The sequence below is a fragment of the Corylus avellana genome, chromosome 3, assembly GCF_965113065.1.
Source record: "Corylus avellana chromosome 3, dhCorAvel1.hap1.2, whole genome shotgun sequence".
Taxonomy (NCBI): domain Eukaryota; kingdom Viridiplantae; phylum Streptophyta; class Magnoliopsida; order Fagales; family Betulaceae; genus Corylus; species Corylus avellana.
In genome coordinates, this window is record NC_142492.1 from 26635133 (window position 1) to 26656528 (window position 21396).

General features: G+C 32.6%; 2 protein-coding genes across 2 annotated transcripts; both read left to right on the forward strand.

Annotated features, from left to right (window-relative positions):
* Positions 1 to 7312: 7312 nt before the first annotated feature.
* On the forward strand, positions 7313 to 9851 carry LOC132175489 (bifunctional pinoresinol-lariciresinol reductase). The gene is made up of 4 exons (XM_059587452.2): positions 7313 to 7707; positions 7800 to 8040; positions 8866 to 9069; positions 9599 to 9851. The coding sequence occupies exons 1-4, from the start codon at positions 7336 to 7338 to the stop codon at positions 9760 to 9762; spliced, it is 981 nt and encodes a 326-aa protein (XP_059443435.2). The 5' UTR covers positions 7313 to 7335; the 3' UTR covers positions 9763 to 9851.
* Positions 9852 to 15445: 5594 nt separating this feature from the next.
* LOC132175490 (uncharacterized) lies at positions 15446 to 16869 on the forward strand. The gene is made up of 3 exons (XM_059587453.2): positions 15446 to 15562; positions 15735 to 15914; positions 16569 to 16869. The coding sequence occupies exons 1-3, from the start codon at positions 15494 to 15496 to the stop codon at positions 16623 to 16625; spliced, it is 306 nt and encodes a 101-aa protein (XP_059443436.2). The 5' UTR covers positions 15446 to 15493; the 3' UTR covers positions 16626 to 16869.
* The last annotated feature ends 4527 nt before the right edge of the window (positions 16870 to 21396 follow it).

A 21396-nucleotide genomic window follows, 5' to 3' on the forward strand; every position in this document is an offset into this window, starting at 1 on the left:
TTGTTTGCATGTAATATTTCTTCCAAAAATTTGTTGAAGTTAGGGTTTATATAAGAGCTAGATCTCTGATAATTAGGTTTCTTATTTTGACTTCTTTTTTTTTTTAAAAAAAAAAAATGGTAAAAATTTATTAGTGAGCACGACGTCACTTTAGTGTCGGTTACTCATGGTTGGTGCTCAAAGCCTTTTCACAATTAAATTATGGGTTGTAATAGGAAAAAAATGTGCCAAAAAGATTTGTGTAACGGGTAATGCTTAGGAGAAGGAATTCATCCGGAAATAGTGCTGTTCAATGGCATATTTGTAATTTACATTCGGAATATAGTGCAAGTTTAGTAAACGGGTGTACTACTGTTATATAATTTAATGATATAGAAGTGAAAATTGACTCTTCAATCAATACTTATAAATAAATAAAAAATGATGGTCTTCATTGTCACTTCATTACAATTGCATAAATGTCGTATATGAGTCTACCAATATGTTTGGCAAAGTTATAAGAAAAATATTATTAAGTAAATGGTTATACGATTGTCATACAACTATGATAATAAAACAGTAAAAACTAGTCATTAATTTTCCTTTTTTTACAAGTCTTTACTTATCCAGATGCTGATTTTCACTGTCACGTCATCTTAATTGTATAATTGTCTTACAAACGACATTAACAATGCACATCGTTTACATGATCAAACGACGTGCATTTATATATAACGTCATTTGGCTTTTTAAAATGACCTTACCTTTAACGTTATTTATTTTTCAAAGGACTAACCAAATCACTTTGCTTACAAAGTAATGAAACCAAACTTTAAAAAAATTTACATCATTTGGAACGAAAGGACAGTAAATTTTTTATTTGATTTCGTTTATAAAAAGGGACGCTAGATTTATGTCGTTTATTCACAAACGAAGTAAAAACATTAATGTCGTTTAGTGAAAAAGACGATAAAGTAAATGACGCAAAACACCGGTTTTTTTTTTTGTAGTGATTACTCAAGTTATAATATTATGATATCAAAACTATTAAAATAAATTGGACTAGTTAGATAGACAAATTGTTTTGGGGTGGTTTGAGAAGCGTTTTCGGTTATTTTAAAAAGAATTTTGGAAAATGTAAAATTTCAGAATAGATTTGATAGAAGTTACTATGAAACAAGTGTAATTGTATGTAGGTCCGCGAAAGACAAATTGGTTTCATATACTTTTGATGAGTGTTTCTTAAAAATTGCCAAAAAAAAAAAAAAAAAAAACAGAAAAAAGAAAAAACTGAAGAGTGTTTCACAAAATAAAATCAATATAGATGGTGGCCGCCAAACAAATAAGCTAAATAGTGGAGGTGGTTGCCCCCGGCATGGATCAAGCTACTACCAATGGCCACTACACTAGCTTTTAGGGCTGTAAATAAATCAGTCTGTTCGACAACCCGCTCAGTTAAGCTTAACCTGAATCTGAGCTTGGTACAATATTAACCCGCTTGATTAGTATTATCATAGAGTTTATATGATTATATGATCAATTGATTATTAAATCATAGGATTATATAATAACAACTTAAGTTATAAGTATTAATTAATCTTATAAATGATACACAAACTCGAGCTTGAGTTTGATACTGTAGAAACCCGCTCCAATAGTAAATGATACGTACCCGACTCACTTGAAAAAACTCGATAGGGGCTTGTGAGCTTAGCTCGTTTAAAGTTTGACTGATTCGTTTGCTCAACTTGTTAACTCGTTCATATATATATATAAATTTATTACTAAAATTAGTTATATAAATTTAAGTATGTATGTTAGTAATTAAGTACTATATCTAATATAAATTACTTAATATTTATATTTGTACTATAGACAAATGTTTAGAGATTGTTTTAAAATTCGGGCTTAAATTATACATTAAACAATCTAATAATTTAGCTCGAGCTCAAGTTGAGCCCGGCTCGGCTCGAATAGCATTCTCAACAAGCTCGAGCTCGCCTGAATTTTTAAACGAGTCGAGCTTGAACACACATTTCATAGCTCGACTCGAATAAACATCTTCGTAAACGACCTAGTCTTGAAATTCTAAAGCTTAACTCGGCTCGACTCGATTACAACCCTATCAAAACTCAATCACTTGCCCCTTTCCTCCACGTCCCACCACTTACCACCATTGCCTTGCCTTTTCCTCTCACCTATCTAATCAACCAATTCCAATGACTTTCGTAGCCCAGCCCATAATTTCAAATAAATTATAGATTCTCAAATTATGTTTTTATATGTAACATGCCATCTTTTTTATATGTGACATTTTCTAAGCATTTCGATATATAGAATCGTTCTAAATTTCATAATTTGAGAAGTTTCATTAAAATATATAAAAGACAAATTAAGTTTCATTAAATTGTCTTTTGAGTTGTCAAATTAAGTTGTTGATAATGATTAAAATATATAAAATCTAACTTATGAATGCGACCTTTACCTACCTTCCTTGACCGCTTTGCAACAACAGCCATAGGGCCTGTTTTACTCGTTTGGTAAAAAGATTAAAAGCGCTTTTAAGGGTTCAAAAAAAGCTTAAAAATGGCCAAAACGAATTTTTGGCAAAAGTTTAAAAATAAAGCTTTTACCCAAAAGCTTTTTTTTTTTTTTATATTTTTTTTTATTTAACTTAAAAGTTCTATTTCTCAAACGTAATCCCAAACAAGCTCATAGACTCATAGGGATGGGGGGCAACTGCGATTTGGTTGTTCAGCTACATGCTTTGGCCCAAAAAAAATAATAATAATAAACATGGTGAGATAGTGAGAATTACATGTCTTCTCTCAACTCGAGTTGAATTATAATTTGATTTTATTAAAATGAAAAATATTTTAAAAGAAATTTTAAACCCATACGTGAAGAAAAATGTTAAAGTATTAATTAAATAATTAAATTTATTTCTTTCTATAAGTTTAAGTTTATAAAAAAAAAAAAAGTGATAATTTAACACTAACACATAAAATTTTTTATTACAAGAGTCGAACCAAATTAACCATATAAAAATTGCATTGAAACTACTTGATGGTTTGTTGATATTATATCTTTGAGAAGTGGGTTTAGTAAAATATAAATAATGTCAAGGCATTATAATTACTCCAAGGAAAAAATATAAAGAAAGGGACAGATGGTATCTTTCATGGGGCCCATTTTAATAACCTATATCCATATAGTTGACAATTGATGCTTTGCTAAGGGACCCGGTGACCCGATTCGCCCTTTTTCCACCTAAAAATCAAATCGAAAGCAGCTTGAAGGTGGAAGTGCGTAGGCTCTTATCGACAATAAAATCCACTCGTGATCTCGGGTCTACTAATCGGATTGACATCCCAATAATTAATGGAAGATATATATATATATATATATATATATATATATATATATATATATATATATATTGATATTGGAGAGATTAATGCTCAGTTTGAAAAATGATTTGATTTGAAAATTGGTTTGTATGAAAAATTAGTGATGATTGATGGCCTTTTTGGCAAGGGTTGGCGACTTCTTGCAAATTATGATGGTAGATTTCATTTCAACGCGACCACCGGGGACAATTAAAAACGTTCAGCGACTTTCAGTGAACTCTAGTAGAGGATTTCGGTGTCCTCCGGGGGCAGCAAGTGACCTCCCCGTGTACAAAACATTAAAAAATAGAAGAAAAAAATTCAAAAGAAGTTTCACGTCAAAACAAACAAGACCTAAGATTTTCTAGAATTTCAAGTTTTTGTAAAATGTAATGAATGTTGCTACATACTACACTATCATCTTATCTCATCTCACTAGCTGATTTGACAGTGTGCTTCTACCCTTTTATTTATTTATTTATTTTTAATTTGATTTGATATTAGCTCTAGCTACCATTTTGTATTATCTCCACCTACCATAATTTCTTATAAATATAGATCATTTGTATTGTAATTGATCATTCAGAAATAAGAGTAAGATGTAGCTCTTTGGAGTCTTCCTTGTCTAACACCAAATCATTTGTAAAATATCTTGTCTCAATTTCTCTATTTATTTTGCTTTTATAAATAACACCTAAAGTGTGTTTTTTTTTTTCAATTTTAAGTTTTAACTCAAAAATCCTTTGCAAATTTGAATTGGGTCCTTTTGTTAGTTTTCTGGCAAAATTGTGTCGTTGTTGGTGCCACGTCAGTTAGCATTTCTGCTACATCACATTTAAATATTGATTTTTATTAAAATGAAAAATCTTTATAAAAAAACCCACTATTTTCTTTTTTGGTTTTTTTTTTTTGTTTTTTTTTTTTAAGATTTTCCTTTTTATTTAAAATTATTGAAAAGTTAAAACATTTTAATAAGTTTTGGCGAAAATGCTGACGTGACACGAATAAACGGCACAATTTTGGCCTAAAAACTAATGGAATGACTTATTTCAAATTTGCAAAGGACTCATGCAGCTAAAATTGGGAGTTAACCAAGGGATTTATCTCAAAATTTTCATTAATTTTTCATAGCATTATGAATTTATTAAGGATGCAGATATAGTATATGTAGCATTACTCTTGAGTAATTTAAAAGAGTAGGGCGTAGAGTTCACCTTTTGAAATAGAATATTTACATAATTAATATCATGAGTTTGATCGGATAACTTAGAGTATTGAGCCCACTTATTTGAAATAGGTGGTTCTTAATCCTAGAAAACCTTATTTCCTACAAATCAAGGAACATCTTCACCTATTTTGCCCTTAATTTTTGTTTTTGGTAAAATTCATATACTCCTTTAAACTACCATCTAATTGATAATGTTCCCTCAAAATTAGGGATGTCAAAAATAACTGGGAAACCGGAACCGGGATCGGAAAACCGGAAACCGGGAAACCGGGAACCGGTTCCGATTCTGGTTGCCAAAAAAAAAAAAACCAGGACCCCGGTTCCGGTCCCGGTTTTTGGCACCCGGTTAAAACCGGGAAAACCGGAACCGGGTCTTATTTTATTATTTATATATATATATATATATATATATTTTTAATTCTTTTAGTCTTTTACGCAGCGTTTAGGACTTTAGGCAATTATGTTTCTCACTTTTCCGGTTTTGAAGGTTTTAAAATGATTTTTAGGGTATTTTAAAAAATTTGAATTTTTATTTCTAAGGCTCATATAGGCAAAAACATTGATTTTTTAGGTTTATTTTTTAATTATTTGGAACAATCACAATAAAGCCTCTTTAATTTAGACAAAAAGATTAATAGTTTTTTTTTAAATGACTAACTTATGAAAAAAATAATGGGCTTATTTTAGGCCCAATACCTAAAATAAGCCCCAAACACTAATTTTTTTCAAAAACCGGTTACCGGACTGGGTAAAATCGGAACCGGGACTCCAGTTAACCGGGGTCCCGGTTCCGGTTTTGGCCAAAAACTGGGAAACCGGACCGGGTTGACACCTCTACCCAAAACTACCAAAACATTGTCAATATCTTCCACGGCTATAGCAAAAAGATAAAAATGCTATATATATATATATATATATATATATATATATATATAATAGAAATACCCTATAAATTTGAAAAAAAAAAAAATAATTCTTTTAAAAAAATGAAAAATTTTAAATTAAAAAAAAAACTTTTTTTTTTAAAAATTTTTTATTTGTTTAAACGAATTTTTTTAATTTTTTAAAAATGAAATTTCCATTTAAAAAATATTCTTTTTTTAAAACAGAAATTTTAAATTTTTTTAAAACGGATTTTTTTTTTTATTTAAAAAAATTATAAAACAAAATTAAAAAATAAAACGAAAAATTTTAATTTTTATAAAAAAAAATCGAAAATTTCAATTTTATATTTAAAAAATTATAAAACAAAAATTAAAAATTAAACGAAAATTTTCAATTTTTATAAAAAAACCGAAAATTTTAATTTTTTTTAATATAAAAAGGATTTTTTTTAATTTTAAATTTGGCCAACCCCTTGAATTTTTTTATTTTATTTTTTAGTTTTAGGTTTTTTTTAGAAGTTTTAGTATTTATTTTATTAAGGGTAGTTTCATCATTGAGAGACATTGACAATATATATTTTAGTAGTTTTGGAAAAAGACATTGTCAATTGGGTGGTAGTTTGAGGGAAATGTTGACTCTTTTTTTTTTTTTTTTTTTTTTTTTGAAGCACAAAACGATTCAAACAAAAATACAATGTTAAAAATAAAAACAACAAATCAAAAATTAATCAAAAAAATAATCTAATCTTCTGTATTTTGCGCTAAAAGCTAAGAAAATAAACGCACAAAACGATTTGTGAAGCAGGCAACGAATCCGTCTTATGTGAACAGCAACCGACGGATGCCATTAAAGGAGGAGCACCGACAAATTAATTATGTTAAATTGAGGAGCACCGACAAATTAATTATGTTAAATTGCTACTTCATATATATGAATGCCACATTACCACATCAGCTAGAAACTAGTACTGTTCTTTCTTTGATTGCAGGTTACCAATCTTGACCGCTTTGGAACAATAGTCAGAGGACCCAACCACGATTAATTTGGTTGTTCAGCAACATGCTTTAGGCCTGACAGTGTTTTCTCTTCTAGATGGACCCCCTTATAGATTGGTCATTTCACTTTTTTTTTTTTTTTTAGATCATTCTATCATTGTAAAAAGCTCTTGTTTCATTTCCTTTGAAACAAGAAGGATCTTTCTCCCTTTATTACTCTCCTCCACTCTCTTTACATGACTTTGTTTGTTAAATGACGACTAATTACCTGATTAGGTTCGAGAGCTATTTTTTTTTTTTTTATTATTATTACATAAAATTGGTTGACAACCCAAACAACAACCCTAAAACAACTTGAGGATGGTATGTGTAAATACAAAGTAACAAAGAAACCAGCAAAAATTGGTCGGTTAAATGAGGCGATCATTAAGAAAACCAAAGCGTCGCGGCTTACTGAGCAATTGCTTGATTGGACTCAAAAGTAAATTGATTGAGAACCAAACTTTTATTGGCACATTAATTATGTATAAATGGTATAGAATAATTAAGCAGCATGACCAAGAAGGCTTGTTGGATCCATATAACTAAAATCTGAAAAAAAAAAAAAAAAAAAAAAAAAAAAAGAAAGAAAGAAAGAAAGAAAGAAAAAGGTACCTTATTTAGATTTGAAGACAAAGCAACAAATTCTCAGTAGATGATGTAATGTAACGTAGCTAGCTACCACAAAAAAATATTTTTGATAACTTAAACAACCGCACTCCAAGGCGTCAAATTTAGCCCAAGTGTCAAGCAAACCGAACATATCTTTTGAACTCAATACCACAAACAAACAACATTTTACTATAAAAAAGCCATAGCCATGGAGATCGAGCAGGAGATCCGAGAGGAGAGAGAGAGAGAGATGGAAAAGAGTAAAGTACTGATTGTAGGGGGAACTGGGTATCTTGGAAAGAGGTTGGTGAAGGCAAGTTTAGGTCAAGGGCACGAGACATACGTGCTTCATAGACCCGAGATTGGTGTGGACATTGACAAAGTTCAAATGCTTTTGTCGTTCAAGGAGCAAGGAGCTCATCTTGTGTCCGGTTCCTTTGCCGACTACCAGAGCCTAGTCAATGCCGTCAAATTAGTGGATGTTGTTATCAGTGCAATCTCCGGCGTCCACATCCGGAGCCACCAAATTCTCCTTCAACTTAAGCTTGTTGATGCAATCAAAGAGGCTGGTAATGTTAAGGTACATAACACCATCTCTCTGTCTCTCTCCCTCTCTCTATAATATAATATAATATATATAAAGGTGAGAAGTGAGTATAATAATATTGACAGAGATTTTTGCCGTCGGAGTTCGGCACCGATCCGGCGAGAATGGCGGATGCATTAGAACCAGGAAGAGTGACATTTGATGACAAAATGGTGGTAAGGAAAGCCATCCAAGACGCAAAGATACCTTTTACGTTTATTTCCGCAAACTGTTTTGCTGGTTACTTTCTTGGCGGTCTGTGCCAACCCGGTAAGATCCTTCCTTCAAGGGATTCTGTGCTTTTGTTGGGAGACGGCAACGCCAAAGGTATTTCCTTAAGAGAAACTACCTTTCCCTCTTGTATTCATGGGGGAAATCATAATTTTTTTTTTTTTATTTCTTTTGTGTGAGTAGTTCAAATTTACACCCGTTTATGTAAAATAAAAATAGTCTTATTAAAATTAATTTCATACCAAGTCCTAAGTCATAACGATATACGAAAGTTAGATGTTAAAAAGAATTAACTTAATTCAATTAATCCCTTTTGAATACAATTTTTTTTTTTTTTTAGTTTGTCCATAGTATAGAAATTAATGACACAAATTTCTTACAAACCAGCTTCTAAAAGTGACACGTGTTCTTAGCTAATGAGAAATTGATATTTTTTTCAATAGCATGTATTTTTCACATGTATTTTCAAAGGACATATGTCGCTTTTAAAATGTGGTTTATAGGAGTTTCTTACAAATTACCCGTTTTGAAAATATTTATGTCTAGAAAATAACATTTTTATAAGAATTTTTTTTTAAAAAAAAAAAAATTCCCCCACGCCCCCAACCCCCCCCCCCCCCCCCCCCCCCACACTATTAAAGTGGGTCCACCCTTGCTTGTATTATTGTATATATAGTGTTGAAAGCCTAAAAAGGGTAATATTTTTAGAAAAAAAAAAAAAAAATCATAACCAGTTATGAGGGCTCAGTAAAAATCATAACCAATTATATATAAATCATTAATGTATTCAAATTCATTGTTGCTTTATATTGGTTCTATTGTGCTTTAATTTAAATATTTCCTATATGTTATCTATATTTTTGTTTCATTAATTAGTTGTACATGAATTAATATATAATATTCCTTGTCTTAATTTGGCAGCAATTTATGTTGATGAAGATGACATAGCCATGTACACTATCAAAACCATAGATGATCCTCGAACTCTTAACAAGACAGTATATATTAGGCCCCCAAAAAACATTTTATCTCAAAGAGAAGTTGTTGAGATTTGGGAGAAACTTATTGGCCACGACTTGCACAAGTCTTCGATATCCAAGGAAGACTTCCTAGCTTCCATAGAAGGTGAGATTGGTGCCTCTTTGATTTTATACTAGTGGATACTTCATGTGTAATTAAGTAGCTCAAAAATACTAATTTAAAATTATGGAGTTTAATCTCAAGGATATTTTGAAAGATAATTACCTATGATCATGATAATTAATTGGAAAGGATAGAAATCCTTTTAGGACTTAACACTCTAAATTAATAAATACTCTTCTTGCAAATACACCTTTAAACTTTAAGTTGAGACATTTGGCTCTTTCAAACTATCATTTTGTTATAATTTGCACAATCCATTTTACACCATGAAGCTATACCACTTTTTTTTTTTTTTTTTGCCCCAAATATTTAAAAATTAGCAACGTACTCCAACCAAATATATATATATATATATATATATATATATATATATGATTTTGATTGCTTCCCATATGATATATCAATGGTCTCAATATATATATGAATGGTTTTAATTATGTTTGGATTTTTTTTTTCTTTTCTTTAAAGTTTCCTGACTTTGTGTTGTTTTCTTCATGTTTGCTAAATTAAGGACAAGAGTATGCGGAGCAAGTTGGATTAATACATTACTATCATGTTTGTTACGAGGGATGTCTTGCAAATTTCGAGATTGGAAAGGATGCAGGAGAAGCTTCTCAGCTTTATCCAGAGATTCACTACACTTCTGTCGAGGAATACATGAAACGTTATTTATAATTAACTATATATATATATATATACCTTGGACACGACCATTATGCATGTATTAATACTTCTGTTGATTTACTACTTGTAAAAGAACTGTCGGTCTCTAATTCTATCTATCTATGTATTCTCTTGAAAAATAAATTAAGATCCTTTTCTCTTAATTCTCTCTCTCTCAAATAATTATACTCTTATATTACACCTTTTTTTTTTTTTTTTTTTTTTTTAGCAAACTCTTGTATTACTCAAATGAGCAAACCATTGAGACTTGGCAGAAATGCTATTTCCCAAAGACTTTTCCAAAATTTTGTTTTTCAAATGCTTTTATTTACTAAAAAAATAAATCACATGAGATGATGATACATTCGTTCAGAAAATAGTTTTCATTTTTAAAATGTGTAAAACATTTTTTAAGTTGAAGTTTATCTTTCTCAAACTGCCAATATTTGCCGAACTTCTACCGAGATTGCCAAAAGTTGCAAACCATTTTATGCCGTCACTCATTTTTTTGATATATTTTATATTAGAAATGCTATAATCTAATATAAATTTTTTTTTTAGATTATAGCATTTCTCTAAATTCAATTACATCGTGACAAAGCATTTGGAAATTAAATTCTGAAAAAAAAAAATTCGAAAGTGTTGGGAGTTCTCTTGGCATTTATATACTTTCTACACCACAAAAAAAACAAGGTTTAACGACATGGTTATTTGGGGCATTTTTGGCCAAAAAAATGTCCCTATTGATTTCGCAACGCTTGATTAGGGGCACTTGGGACACGTCGGTTTTTATGGCGACTAGAATTTAAGATTGAGACGTTTTTTTACTAAAGAGCGCCTCAAAAAGGGGACGTTTGGAACAAAGCGCCCCCTTTTTTAAAAGGGGGCGCTTAGTTGTGAAAAACGCCCCATTTTTAAAATGGGGACGCTTCCTAGGGAAGCGCACCCTTTTTTAAATGGGGGCACTTCCTAGGCAAGCGCCCCTTTTTTTAAATGGGGGCACTTCCTAGGCAAGCGCCCCCTTTTTTAAATGGGGGCACTTTCTAGGCAAGCGCCCCCGTTTTTAAATGGGGGCGCTTCCTAGGCAAACGCCCCCATTTAAAAAAGGGGGCGCTTCCTAGGCAAACGCCCCCAGTTAAAAAAGGGGGCGCTTCCTAATCAAGCGCCCCAATTTTAGAATGAGGGCGCTTCCTAGGCAAGCGCCCCCCTTTTTTAAAAGGGGTCGCTTGCCTAGGAGGCGCCCCTTTTTTAAAAGGGGTCGCTTGCCTAGGAAGCGCCCCTTTTTTAAATGGGGGCGCTTGCCTAGGAAGCGCCCCCTGTTTTAAATGGGGGCACTTACCTAGGAAGCGCCCTCATTATAAAAATGGAGCGCTCAGGTGGGCAAGAAAGGGGGCGCTTGCGTGTAAAGGGCCCCTATTTCTATATGGGAGCACTTCTACGCCGCAAAGCACCTTCAATAATTAATATATAGAGAAAATATTTTTCCCATGCAATCCATATATATTTTTTATATTCTCCTGATATACAATACGCAATACAATATTGTATTGCGTATTTTCTCCATAAATATTGAATTAATCCATAAATATTTTCTCCATTCATCAATCTCATACAATCTTTTATATATATATATATATATATATATATATATATATATATATATATATATCTCACAATACATATCTAATCCATATATACAATCTCATATCTCATAAGACATCTAAATCCAAAATGATGATGTCATAAACACAAACTGTACCACATCTTAAAGAGTTAACAAAAATTGTACCATAGATATGAAATAAAATAACCAAAACGATATCATAAACAAAAAGTGTACCACCTCTTAAAAGAGTTCACAAAAATTATATATTGCTCGTAAACGGCCAGTGTATTCTGCATTTTCCATGACCTTGTCATAAGCGTCGTCAGTTGCCCAATTTATTGATCCATGTGTCAAGCTTGAGCTTACTGCAGTGTCTTGTGAACTCAGAGCCCTCATCTTCTCCTATATTTATATAGAATATGGAAAAGTGTTACGCACCAACTAATCGACTCATAAAGACTTACAATATTATAGTGTTTTTGAAAAAATAAACACATGCATACACAAATTAAATATACAAGTTAATCACATACAACTTTGTCCTCAATGTTTGTATTGAGGAAATTGATATGTTACATGGTGAAATGCTTAGAATTTAATTTTTTGGAGCAGATAACTTTTTGGGAGGCATGTCTTACTCTTACTGATTATTATTTGAGACACCTTTTCCTTAGATTGCAAGATCGATGATTAGCTAAGAGTTTAGATTTGCCTTATTTGGTTTTGACTCTAAAATAAATTTTCTTTACTGTTTTACCTAGTGCCCATAAACAAATTTCAAAATGATACAGTAGTCAAAATTTAGCAGTAGAAAGGGACTTCAATGGAGTAGATCACTATTGATGATGCTATATATTTTTCTACCCTTTTCAACACATCCGTGCAAAGTATTTTCTCCAAATGAAAATATTATTTGATCTCAAATTTCTAGCTAGTATGTGTGAAAAGATTTTTGTTAGTTGAAAGTGGCACCTTAATTATCATGAGAAAAATACTTTAAAACTTATTTTTTTTCGAAAATCAGATGATTGACTAATAATTTCCTGATGATAAGATAAATTTTATGGCAAAGATAAGATCTATCTGGTGGATAAGACAATTAAAATTCAAAAAATGGCACCAATCTCGACGAGTAATTTTGGATAGTAAAGCAGACTATTCTGGCACTACCAATGAAGAGGAAAAACAAAGGAACATGCTAATAAAGGATAAGGAAAAACAATAAAATTAAAAAAAGAAAAGAAAAAAAAAAAGAGAAGGTATTACGAACGAACTGCACAGTGAAATCAAAACTGAATTAAATCTGAAAGAACACTACAAGACAACCACGGAGATTCTTCAAAATTGTGATTACTGCATTCAACAAACCAACTACACCCTAAAAGCAGAGAAAAATTTGCTGGATTTAAAATCTCTAATTCTCCTAAAAATCATAATACATCAAAAATCTGACTATTAGAATCCTAAATCGACAACTTAAAGAGACAGCAGATACAAAGAAAAACAGAGACAGAGAGAGACTCACTAGTACAGGAACGTAGAGAGAGGCAGGCCGGTTTCGACTAGAGAAGATGGCCGGTGGGTTGGCCAACCGTGCGGGTCACTGGGCGCCGGAGAGAGAGATAGGAAAATCGAGATTGAGAGAGGGGCAACTGGCGCTGTAGAGAGAGATATGGATCGATATATATTGAGGGAGAGGGGAGAGGCTAGGGATCAAAAATATATATCAGGATATATATATATATATCCTGATGCAGAGAGGGGGGACTGGCGGGCCACTCAGGGAGAGGTTAGGGAAAATATATATTGAGGGAGAAATTAAGTCTTAGAGCGGGAGCTGAGGAATCAAAAGGAAAATTAAGTTCCCGCTCGCAAAAACAAAAAATATGAATATATTAAAATTAAAAAACACTTATAAATTTATTTATAAAAATAAACAGTAAATACAAAAATTAAAATACATTTAAAAGAGACTTAAACTAAAAAATATATAAATGCAAAATCAGTTAATGTGGTTGTCTAGATTAAAAATTCATCTATGTGATATGAAAACAAAAATAATACTAATTCAGAAATTATCGGGATAGGCCACAATAATAATTTAATTCCTGTAATCAATTAAATTCTGTCAAAGTAGTTAACGGATTCCATTAGTGTATCACATCATTACCAATAAATACATGTCATTCTTATTTAAAAGTAAATAAATATATTAAATATATAAATTAATTTTAATATTAAAAAAACAATGAGGGCAGGGATCGGAGGGGGTGGCCAACAAGCCACCCCTAGAAATGGCCGAGAGTGGCGTGCGGCCACCCCTAGCCACCATGGGGTGGCCCGCGTCCCACCCCTTAGGTGGGGGTGGCCTTTGGGCCATCGTTGATTAATTTGGTTGGGGGCTGGGGGTGGTGCACGGCCACCCCCAGCAAAATCTGGGAGTGGCTCGACGGCCACCCCACTTGCGGAGTGGCACGCAAGGCACCCCAGGGTGGCCAAGGGTGGCTGCGCGCCACCCCAATGGGTCGAGGGTGGCGGCAAGCCACCAGGATGGCTCCTTGGCCACCCCTGTGGCTACCAACCGGCAACCAACCCATATTTAAAAATAAAAAATAAAATAATAATAATAATTTGTAAATTTTATGGGTATTAATTATCATTTCCCCCCAATGAACTACGACCACTCGATTACCATATACCCCTATCAACTACCAACTTTACATTACAACCCCGACCATCAAATTAAACTATATCCTTTCGCTACTAAAACCCACATTCCGTCCGCCAAGGTTGTTTAGTCGGACGGGATCAACCAGCCATCACGTACGTGCGACTAGTTCATAGGTAGGGATTCGGTGGTGAGTGGGTGGGCGTTGGGTTAGAATTAACGAAAAATTTCATAAGATTTATTTGAATTAAAGATATTGTACGGGGAGAGGGAAAATATTGAAGGGAAAATTAAGCTCACGCACTAACAAAAATAATTTCGGTGCGCCTACTATCCAGGCGCCCCTATTTAAGTGCGCCGGCTGGCAAGTATCCCTAATTAGGGGCGCCTACCAACTAGGCACCCTTAACAAAGGGCGCCTAGCTGGCAGGCGCCTCTAATTAAGGGCGCCTAGATGGCAAACTCCCCTAATTAAGGGTGCTTGCCAGCCAGGTGCACTTAATTAAGGGCACCTAGTTGGCAGACGCCCCTAATTAAGGGCGCCTAGATGGCAAGCGCCTCTAATTAAGGGCGCTTGCCAGCCAGGTGCACTTAATTAAAGGCGCCTAGCTGGCAGGCGCCCCTAATTAAGGGCGCTTGGATAGCAGGCGTCACGAATTAAGAGCGCTTGCAAGCCAGGTGCCCATAATTAGGGGCGCTTGCCAGCCAAGCGCACTTAATTAAGGGCACTTGCCAGCCAAACGCACTTAATTAAGTGCGTATAGCTGGCAGGTGCCCCTAATTAAGGGCGCCTGGATAGTAGGCGTCCCGAATTAAGGGTGCTTGTCAGCCAGGCACACTTAATTAAGGGCGCCTAGCTGGCAGGCGCCCCTAATTAAGGGCGCCTGGATAGCAGGCATCCCGAATTAAGGGCGCTTCCCAGCCAGGCGCCCTTAATTAGGGTTGCTTCCCAGCCAGGCGCACTTAATTAAGGGCGCCTAGCTAGCAGTCGCCCCTAATTAAGGGCGCCTGGATAGCAGGCGTCCCGAATTAAGGGCGCCTGGATAGCAGGCGTCCCGAATTAAGGGCGCTTGCCAGCCAAACGCCCTTAATTAGGGGCGCTTGCCAGCCAGACGCACTTAATTAGAGGCGCCTACCAGCTAGGCGCCCCTAATTAAGGGCGCCTAGATAGCAGGCGTCCCGAATTAAGGGCGCTTGCCAGCCAAGCGCACTTTATTAACTAAATTGGGGCATGTCCTATTGGAATGTCCCGAATTAAGGGGACGTTTTTCTGCGCAGGTGTTGCTAATTTTATTTTGTGTCGTTTACACAATAAAACGTCCCTATAAGGGGATGTTTTCTTAAAGCGCCTCTATTCCAAGCGTTACTAAACCTTGTTTTTTTTGTAGTGCTAGTCTAATATGCATTTTGCGTGCCTCTCTCTCTCTCTCTCTCTCTGTCTCACGCACGCACGGAGCAGTGGTTAAAAAATGCCGTTATCCATTACTGCAATTACTTCGAAGGTTTTGATTGCTTTTCCTTCTCTTCCAACTTCAAAGGCAAGAGAGTTTTCAGTTTTCTCACCTCTGCACATTCTCTTCTCTTCATTGCTCTTTCGTTGCTTAGAAAAATGTCATTTTAAGTTAACTTCTAAGCTTTATAATTCATAAAGCATTGTTTTTTGCATTACCCACTTCTTATTTGTGACTGATTTGCTCTCACAAACTGTAGATTGTTAAGCCCTGTACTTTTCCATTGAAGAATGATGGGAATATTGCTCATCCAAGAGCCAACGCATTCATGGCGTCTAGAAGTCTCAAATTCGTGGCTAATTCGGTTTCTGGGGATGGCAGTGTCTTGGTTGCTTTTAATGTGCCATTTCCTAGTGATTATTCTGAGCTTCTTGACCAAGTAATCTTCTATTACTATCTGTCTCTGCCATGTAATTTCATGGAATTTGTGTCATTTGATTTTTGGTGATTGCTTATATTGTTGAACGTTGGTAAAGTTGCAAGCTTGAGAATGATCTTGTGCAGCATGTACAAAAAATAGTTTCCTAGTTGCTATAAACATGTAAGACCTGTGTTATGGGTTGAAAAATCAAACATTTTGATGGGGTTGGGGTATATAAAATTGGTATTTTTATAGGAGTTTTAAAAATTTTTGGGGTTGCTGAAATCCCCCAATTGGACCAATATTGTTTACACTTCATCTGAGGTTGGTGGTGATGTGCAAATTTTAATTCAAGATTTACTCTATGTTTTAATCAAATAACACTACTTCATAATGGATGAATCAAAAACTTGAAGATGTATAGTCAAAGCTGAATGAAAAATGGATGAAGAATATAAACTCAATGGGAACCTCTTGGAATCTTAATTTGATTGGATTCATCCCCACCTCTCCCCTTATCCATTGTTAGTGTTTCGCCTGAATGGTTAGGGTCTGTTTGTGCCATATAATTTTCTTTGTCTTCTTCTTTTTTTCCTTCAATTTATTTATTTTACCTATAGTGGCTATTGCAGAACTAAAATTTGTATATTTTGGGCATCTAATAATGGACAGGCCAGAAATGCAACTGAATTGGCTTTGAAGGATAACAGACAGTTGATGGTGAGTTAGAGCTTGGAAATTCTCCCATGACAGAAAAATGAAGAGTTTAATGTAAATTTTAGGATTATTAGCATTTGTGACCAAAAAGTATCCATTACAGGAGATTGAATTCCCAACGGCTGGACTTGAATCTGTACCAGGTCCTCTCCATTTTCCTTCTGATTACAACCCTATCAAAACTCAATCACTTGCCCCTTTCCTCCACGTCCCATCACGGACCACCATTGTCTTGCCTTTTCCTCTCACCTATCTAATCAACCAATCCCAATGACTTTTCAAATTATGTTTTTATACTTATCATGCCTTATTTTTTATACGTGGCATTTCGATATATAAAATCGACTTAAATTTTATAATTTGAAAATTTATAATTTTAAAGAAATTACAAGTGATCTTGATCTGTTTTTATCTCATAGGATAATGACCCATTACTTGTGAAATAACTTTTAAAAAGAAAAATAAAAATTGGTATTTGTAACATTTATCGTGATTGATTCATGTATAAGAAGGGTGAATGAAAACTGCACACGGCGTGCTATGCATGCTGTGTGCAAAATTTTTTTTTTTTAATTATAAAAAAAAAAAAAAAAATTGCACGTGTGCTATGAATCACGGCTCGTATAAGAGGATTCATTCAAAAGGGGGCAAAAAAATTGAGAGGTTACTGATCAGGTTAGGAAGTAAAAGCAGCTTCAAGGCTTTTTACTTTATTTTATTTTCAAGGCTTTGACTCTTAAAACCAGCAGGCAAATAATCCATAATAACTAAATTTAACTATTATGAGCTAATTTTTTTTTATGTCCAATAAAGTAGCTACTTTAACATTTTTTTTTTCCTTATAACGTGAACAATAATTAGTCACTTCTACTTATTCACTATTTACATTACAAAGTTTTTTATTATTTTTTACTCTATTTCTTTCTTTCACTCTTTCTCTTTCTCTTCCTCTTCGTCTTTCTTTTACACTCTCTCCCACACAAAAGAATATGAAAAGAAAATAGATAATAAATAATGAATCTGTCAGGCTTGTATAAAAAAAAAAAAAAAAAATAGCAAATAAAGAAAAAATGTTTGATGTATGTAACGATAAAAATGAATGGAGTAAATGAACCCCGTCAATAAATATTTCGATCACGTACTAACGCGTGTCAAAAGTTATATATATATATATAAGTCTTAGCTTTTTAAAAATGAATTAGGGTAAATTCTAGTAGGTTTTCAAAAAGTTGACGCCGATATTACAAATCAAAATGTAAGGGGAGTTTATTGGAAAGAGAAATGCTTGACTTCATTAAAAAGTTTATCTTTTGGCCATTTTTAATCTTAGGTGGCATGAACAATTTTCTAAAAATTTATTAATTTATTGTTTAAAATCTATTAATTTTAAAATGAATCACACCACTTAAGATTAAAATGACAAAAAAAAAAAAAATAAACTTTTTAATGAAGCTAAACATTTCTCCACCTGAAATGATGGGGCTTAACTTCAAACATCTGTCAATTGTTTGTTGGTTTGTTTGAATACACCTGCAAATTAAATTGTCTTTAATTATTGTTGTTGATAATGATTAAATTGTCTTTAATATAAAATCTAAGTTACGAATGCTACCTTTACGTACCTTCCTTGTCCGCTTTGCAACAACAGTCATAGACTCATAGGGATGGGGGGCAACCGCCATTTGGTTGTTCAGCTACATGCTTCGGCCCAAAAAAAAATATAATAATAATAGACATGGTGAGACAGTGAGACTTACATGCCTTCACTCGAGTCGAGTTGAATTATGATTTGATTTTATTAAAATGAAAAAAAAATTATTTAAAATAAATATTTTATGTGTTGGACCTTATCAACGCCAACTAAAAGAAAATTTAAGTGCATACGTGAAGAAAAATATTAAAGTATTAATTAAATAATTAAATTTATTTTTTTTCTATAAAGTCAAGCTTATGAAAAAATAATAATAATTTAACACTAACACATAAATTTTTTTTATTTCAAGAGTCGAACCAATGCTATAATATTTACTTAACCATATAAAAATTGCATTGAAACTACTTGACGGTGTGTTGATATTATATCTTTGAGTCCTGATTCATAGCATACGAAGTGCTTAGCACGCCTGTGCAATTTTATTTTTTTTTAATTAAAAAAAAAAAATTTTACAAGCACGCCGCGTGCTGTTTTCATTCACTCAATATCTTTGAGAAGTGGGTTTCAAATAAAATATAAATAATGTCAAGGCATTATAATTATTCCAAGGAAAAATATAAAGGAAGGGACAGATGGTATCTTCATGGGTCCCATTTTAATAAAATATATCCATATAGTTGACAATTGATGGTTTTATAAGTGACCCGGTGTCCCGTTTCGTCCCTTTTTCCACCTAAAAATCAAATCGAAAGCGGAAGTGCGTAGGTTCCCTTTTTTGTCTTTTCTTTTCTTTTAGAATTTTTTTTTTCTTTTTTTCTTTTTTCTAAGCAGCTTTAAGAAAAGTTCACAAAGAGATAAAAGATATGAGAATCTTATCGACAATAAAATCCACTCTTGCTCTCGGGTCTACTAATCGGATTGACAATTGACATTCCAATAATTAATGGAAGATCTATATATTTGGAGAGACTAATGCTCAGTTTATTTTCTTGAAAAATGATTTGATTTGAAAATTGCTTTGTATGAAAGATTAGTGATGATTGATGGCCTTTTTGGCAAAGGTTGGCGACTTCTAGCAAATTATGATGGTAGATTTCGCCGCGACCTCCGGGGGCAATTAAAAATGTTCGGCAACTTTCAATGAATTCTAGTAGAGGATTTCGGTGTCCTCCAGCGGCAGCGAGTGACCTCCCGAGTACAAAACATTAAAAAATAGAAGCAAAAAATTCAAAAGAAGTTTCACGTCAAAACAAACAAAACCTAAGATTCTCTAAAATTTCAAGTTTTTGTAAAATGTAATGAATTATGCTACGTATTACACCATTATCTTATCCCATCCCACTAGCTGATTTGACGGTGTCTATTTGCCCTTGAATTTTTTTTTTTTTTTTTTTTTTTTATTTGATTTGATATTAGCTCTACCTACCATTTTGTATTATCTTCACCTACCACAATTTCTTATAAATATGGATCATTTGTATTGTAATTGATGGTTCAGAAATAAGAGTAAGATGCAGCTCTTTGGAGTCTTCCCTGTCTAACACCAGACCACCTATAAAATATCTTGTCTCAATTTCTCTCTTTATTTTGCTTTAATAAATAACACCTAAAGTGTTTTTTTTTTTTTTTTCAATTGAGAAATGTTTGGCTTTATTAAAAAGTCCATCTTTTGGTCATTTTAATCCTATGTGGCATGGTCCATTTTAAAATTAAAAGATTTTAAACAATAAATTAATAGATTTATGAAAAATTGACCTTGCCACCTAGGATTAAAATGGCCAAAAGAAAAACTTTTTAATGAAGCCAAGCATTTCTCTTTTCAATTTTAAGTTTTAACACAAAAATCCTTGGAAAATTTGAATTGGGTCCTTTTGTTAGTTTTTCGGCGAAATTGTGTCATTGTTGGTGCCACGTCAGTTAGCATTTCTGCTACATCACATTTAAATATTAATTTTTATTAAAATGAAAAATCTTTATAAAAAAACCCACTATTTTCTTTTTTGGCTTTTTTTTTTTTTTAAGATTTTCCTTTTTAATTAAAATTATTGAAAAGTTAAAACAAATTATTTTAATAAATTTTGGCGAAAATGCTGACGTGACATGAATAGACGGCACATTTTTGGCCTAAAAACTAACAGAATGACGTATTTCAAATTTGCAAAGGACTCATGCAGCTAAAATTGGGTGTTAACCAAGGGATTTATCTCAAAATTTTCATTAATTTTTCATAGTATTATGAATTTATTAAGGATGGAGATATAGTATATGTAGCATTACTCTTGACTTTTGAGTAATTTAAAAGAGTAGGGCGTAGAGTTCACCTTTTAAGATAGAATATTTACATAATTGATCTCATGAGTTTGATCGGATAACTTTGAGTATTGAGCCCACTTATTTGAAATAGGTGGTTCTTAATCCTAGAAAACCTTATTTCCTACAAATCAAGGAACATTTTCACCTATTCTGTCCTTAATTTTTGTTTTTGGTAAAGTCCACATACTCCTTCAAATTATCATCTAATTGATAATGTTCCCTCCAAACTATCAAAACATTGTCAATATCCCTTAATTCTATAGGAAAAAGATAAAAATGCTCATATATATTTTACAATAAGATAGAAATACCCCTATAAATTTGAAAAAAATAATAATAATTCTTTTAAAAAAACGAAAAAATTTAAATTTAAAAAAAACACAATTTTTTTTAAAAAAATTTTTTGTTTAAACGAATTTTTTTTAATTTTAAAAAAATGAAATTTCCATTTAAAACGGATTTTTTTATTTAAAAGAATTAAAAAATAAAATTAAAAATTTCAATTTTTATATAAAAAAAAAATCAAAAATTTTAATTTTTTTTATAAAACAAAAATTAAAAAATATAACGAAAATTTTAATTTTTTTTTAATTTTAAATTGGGCCAACCACTTGAATTTTTTTATTTTATTTTTTAGTTTTAGGGTTTTTTTTTTTTTTTTAGAAGTTTTATTATTTTTTGTTTTTATTTTATATACTAAGGGTAGTTTCATTATTGGAGACATTGATAATATTTTAGTAGTTTTGGGGGAAGACATTGTCAATAGAGTGGTATATAGTTTGAGGGGTATGTTGACTTTTTTTTTTTCTTTTTTTT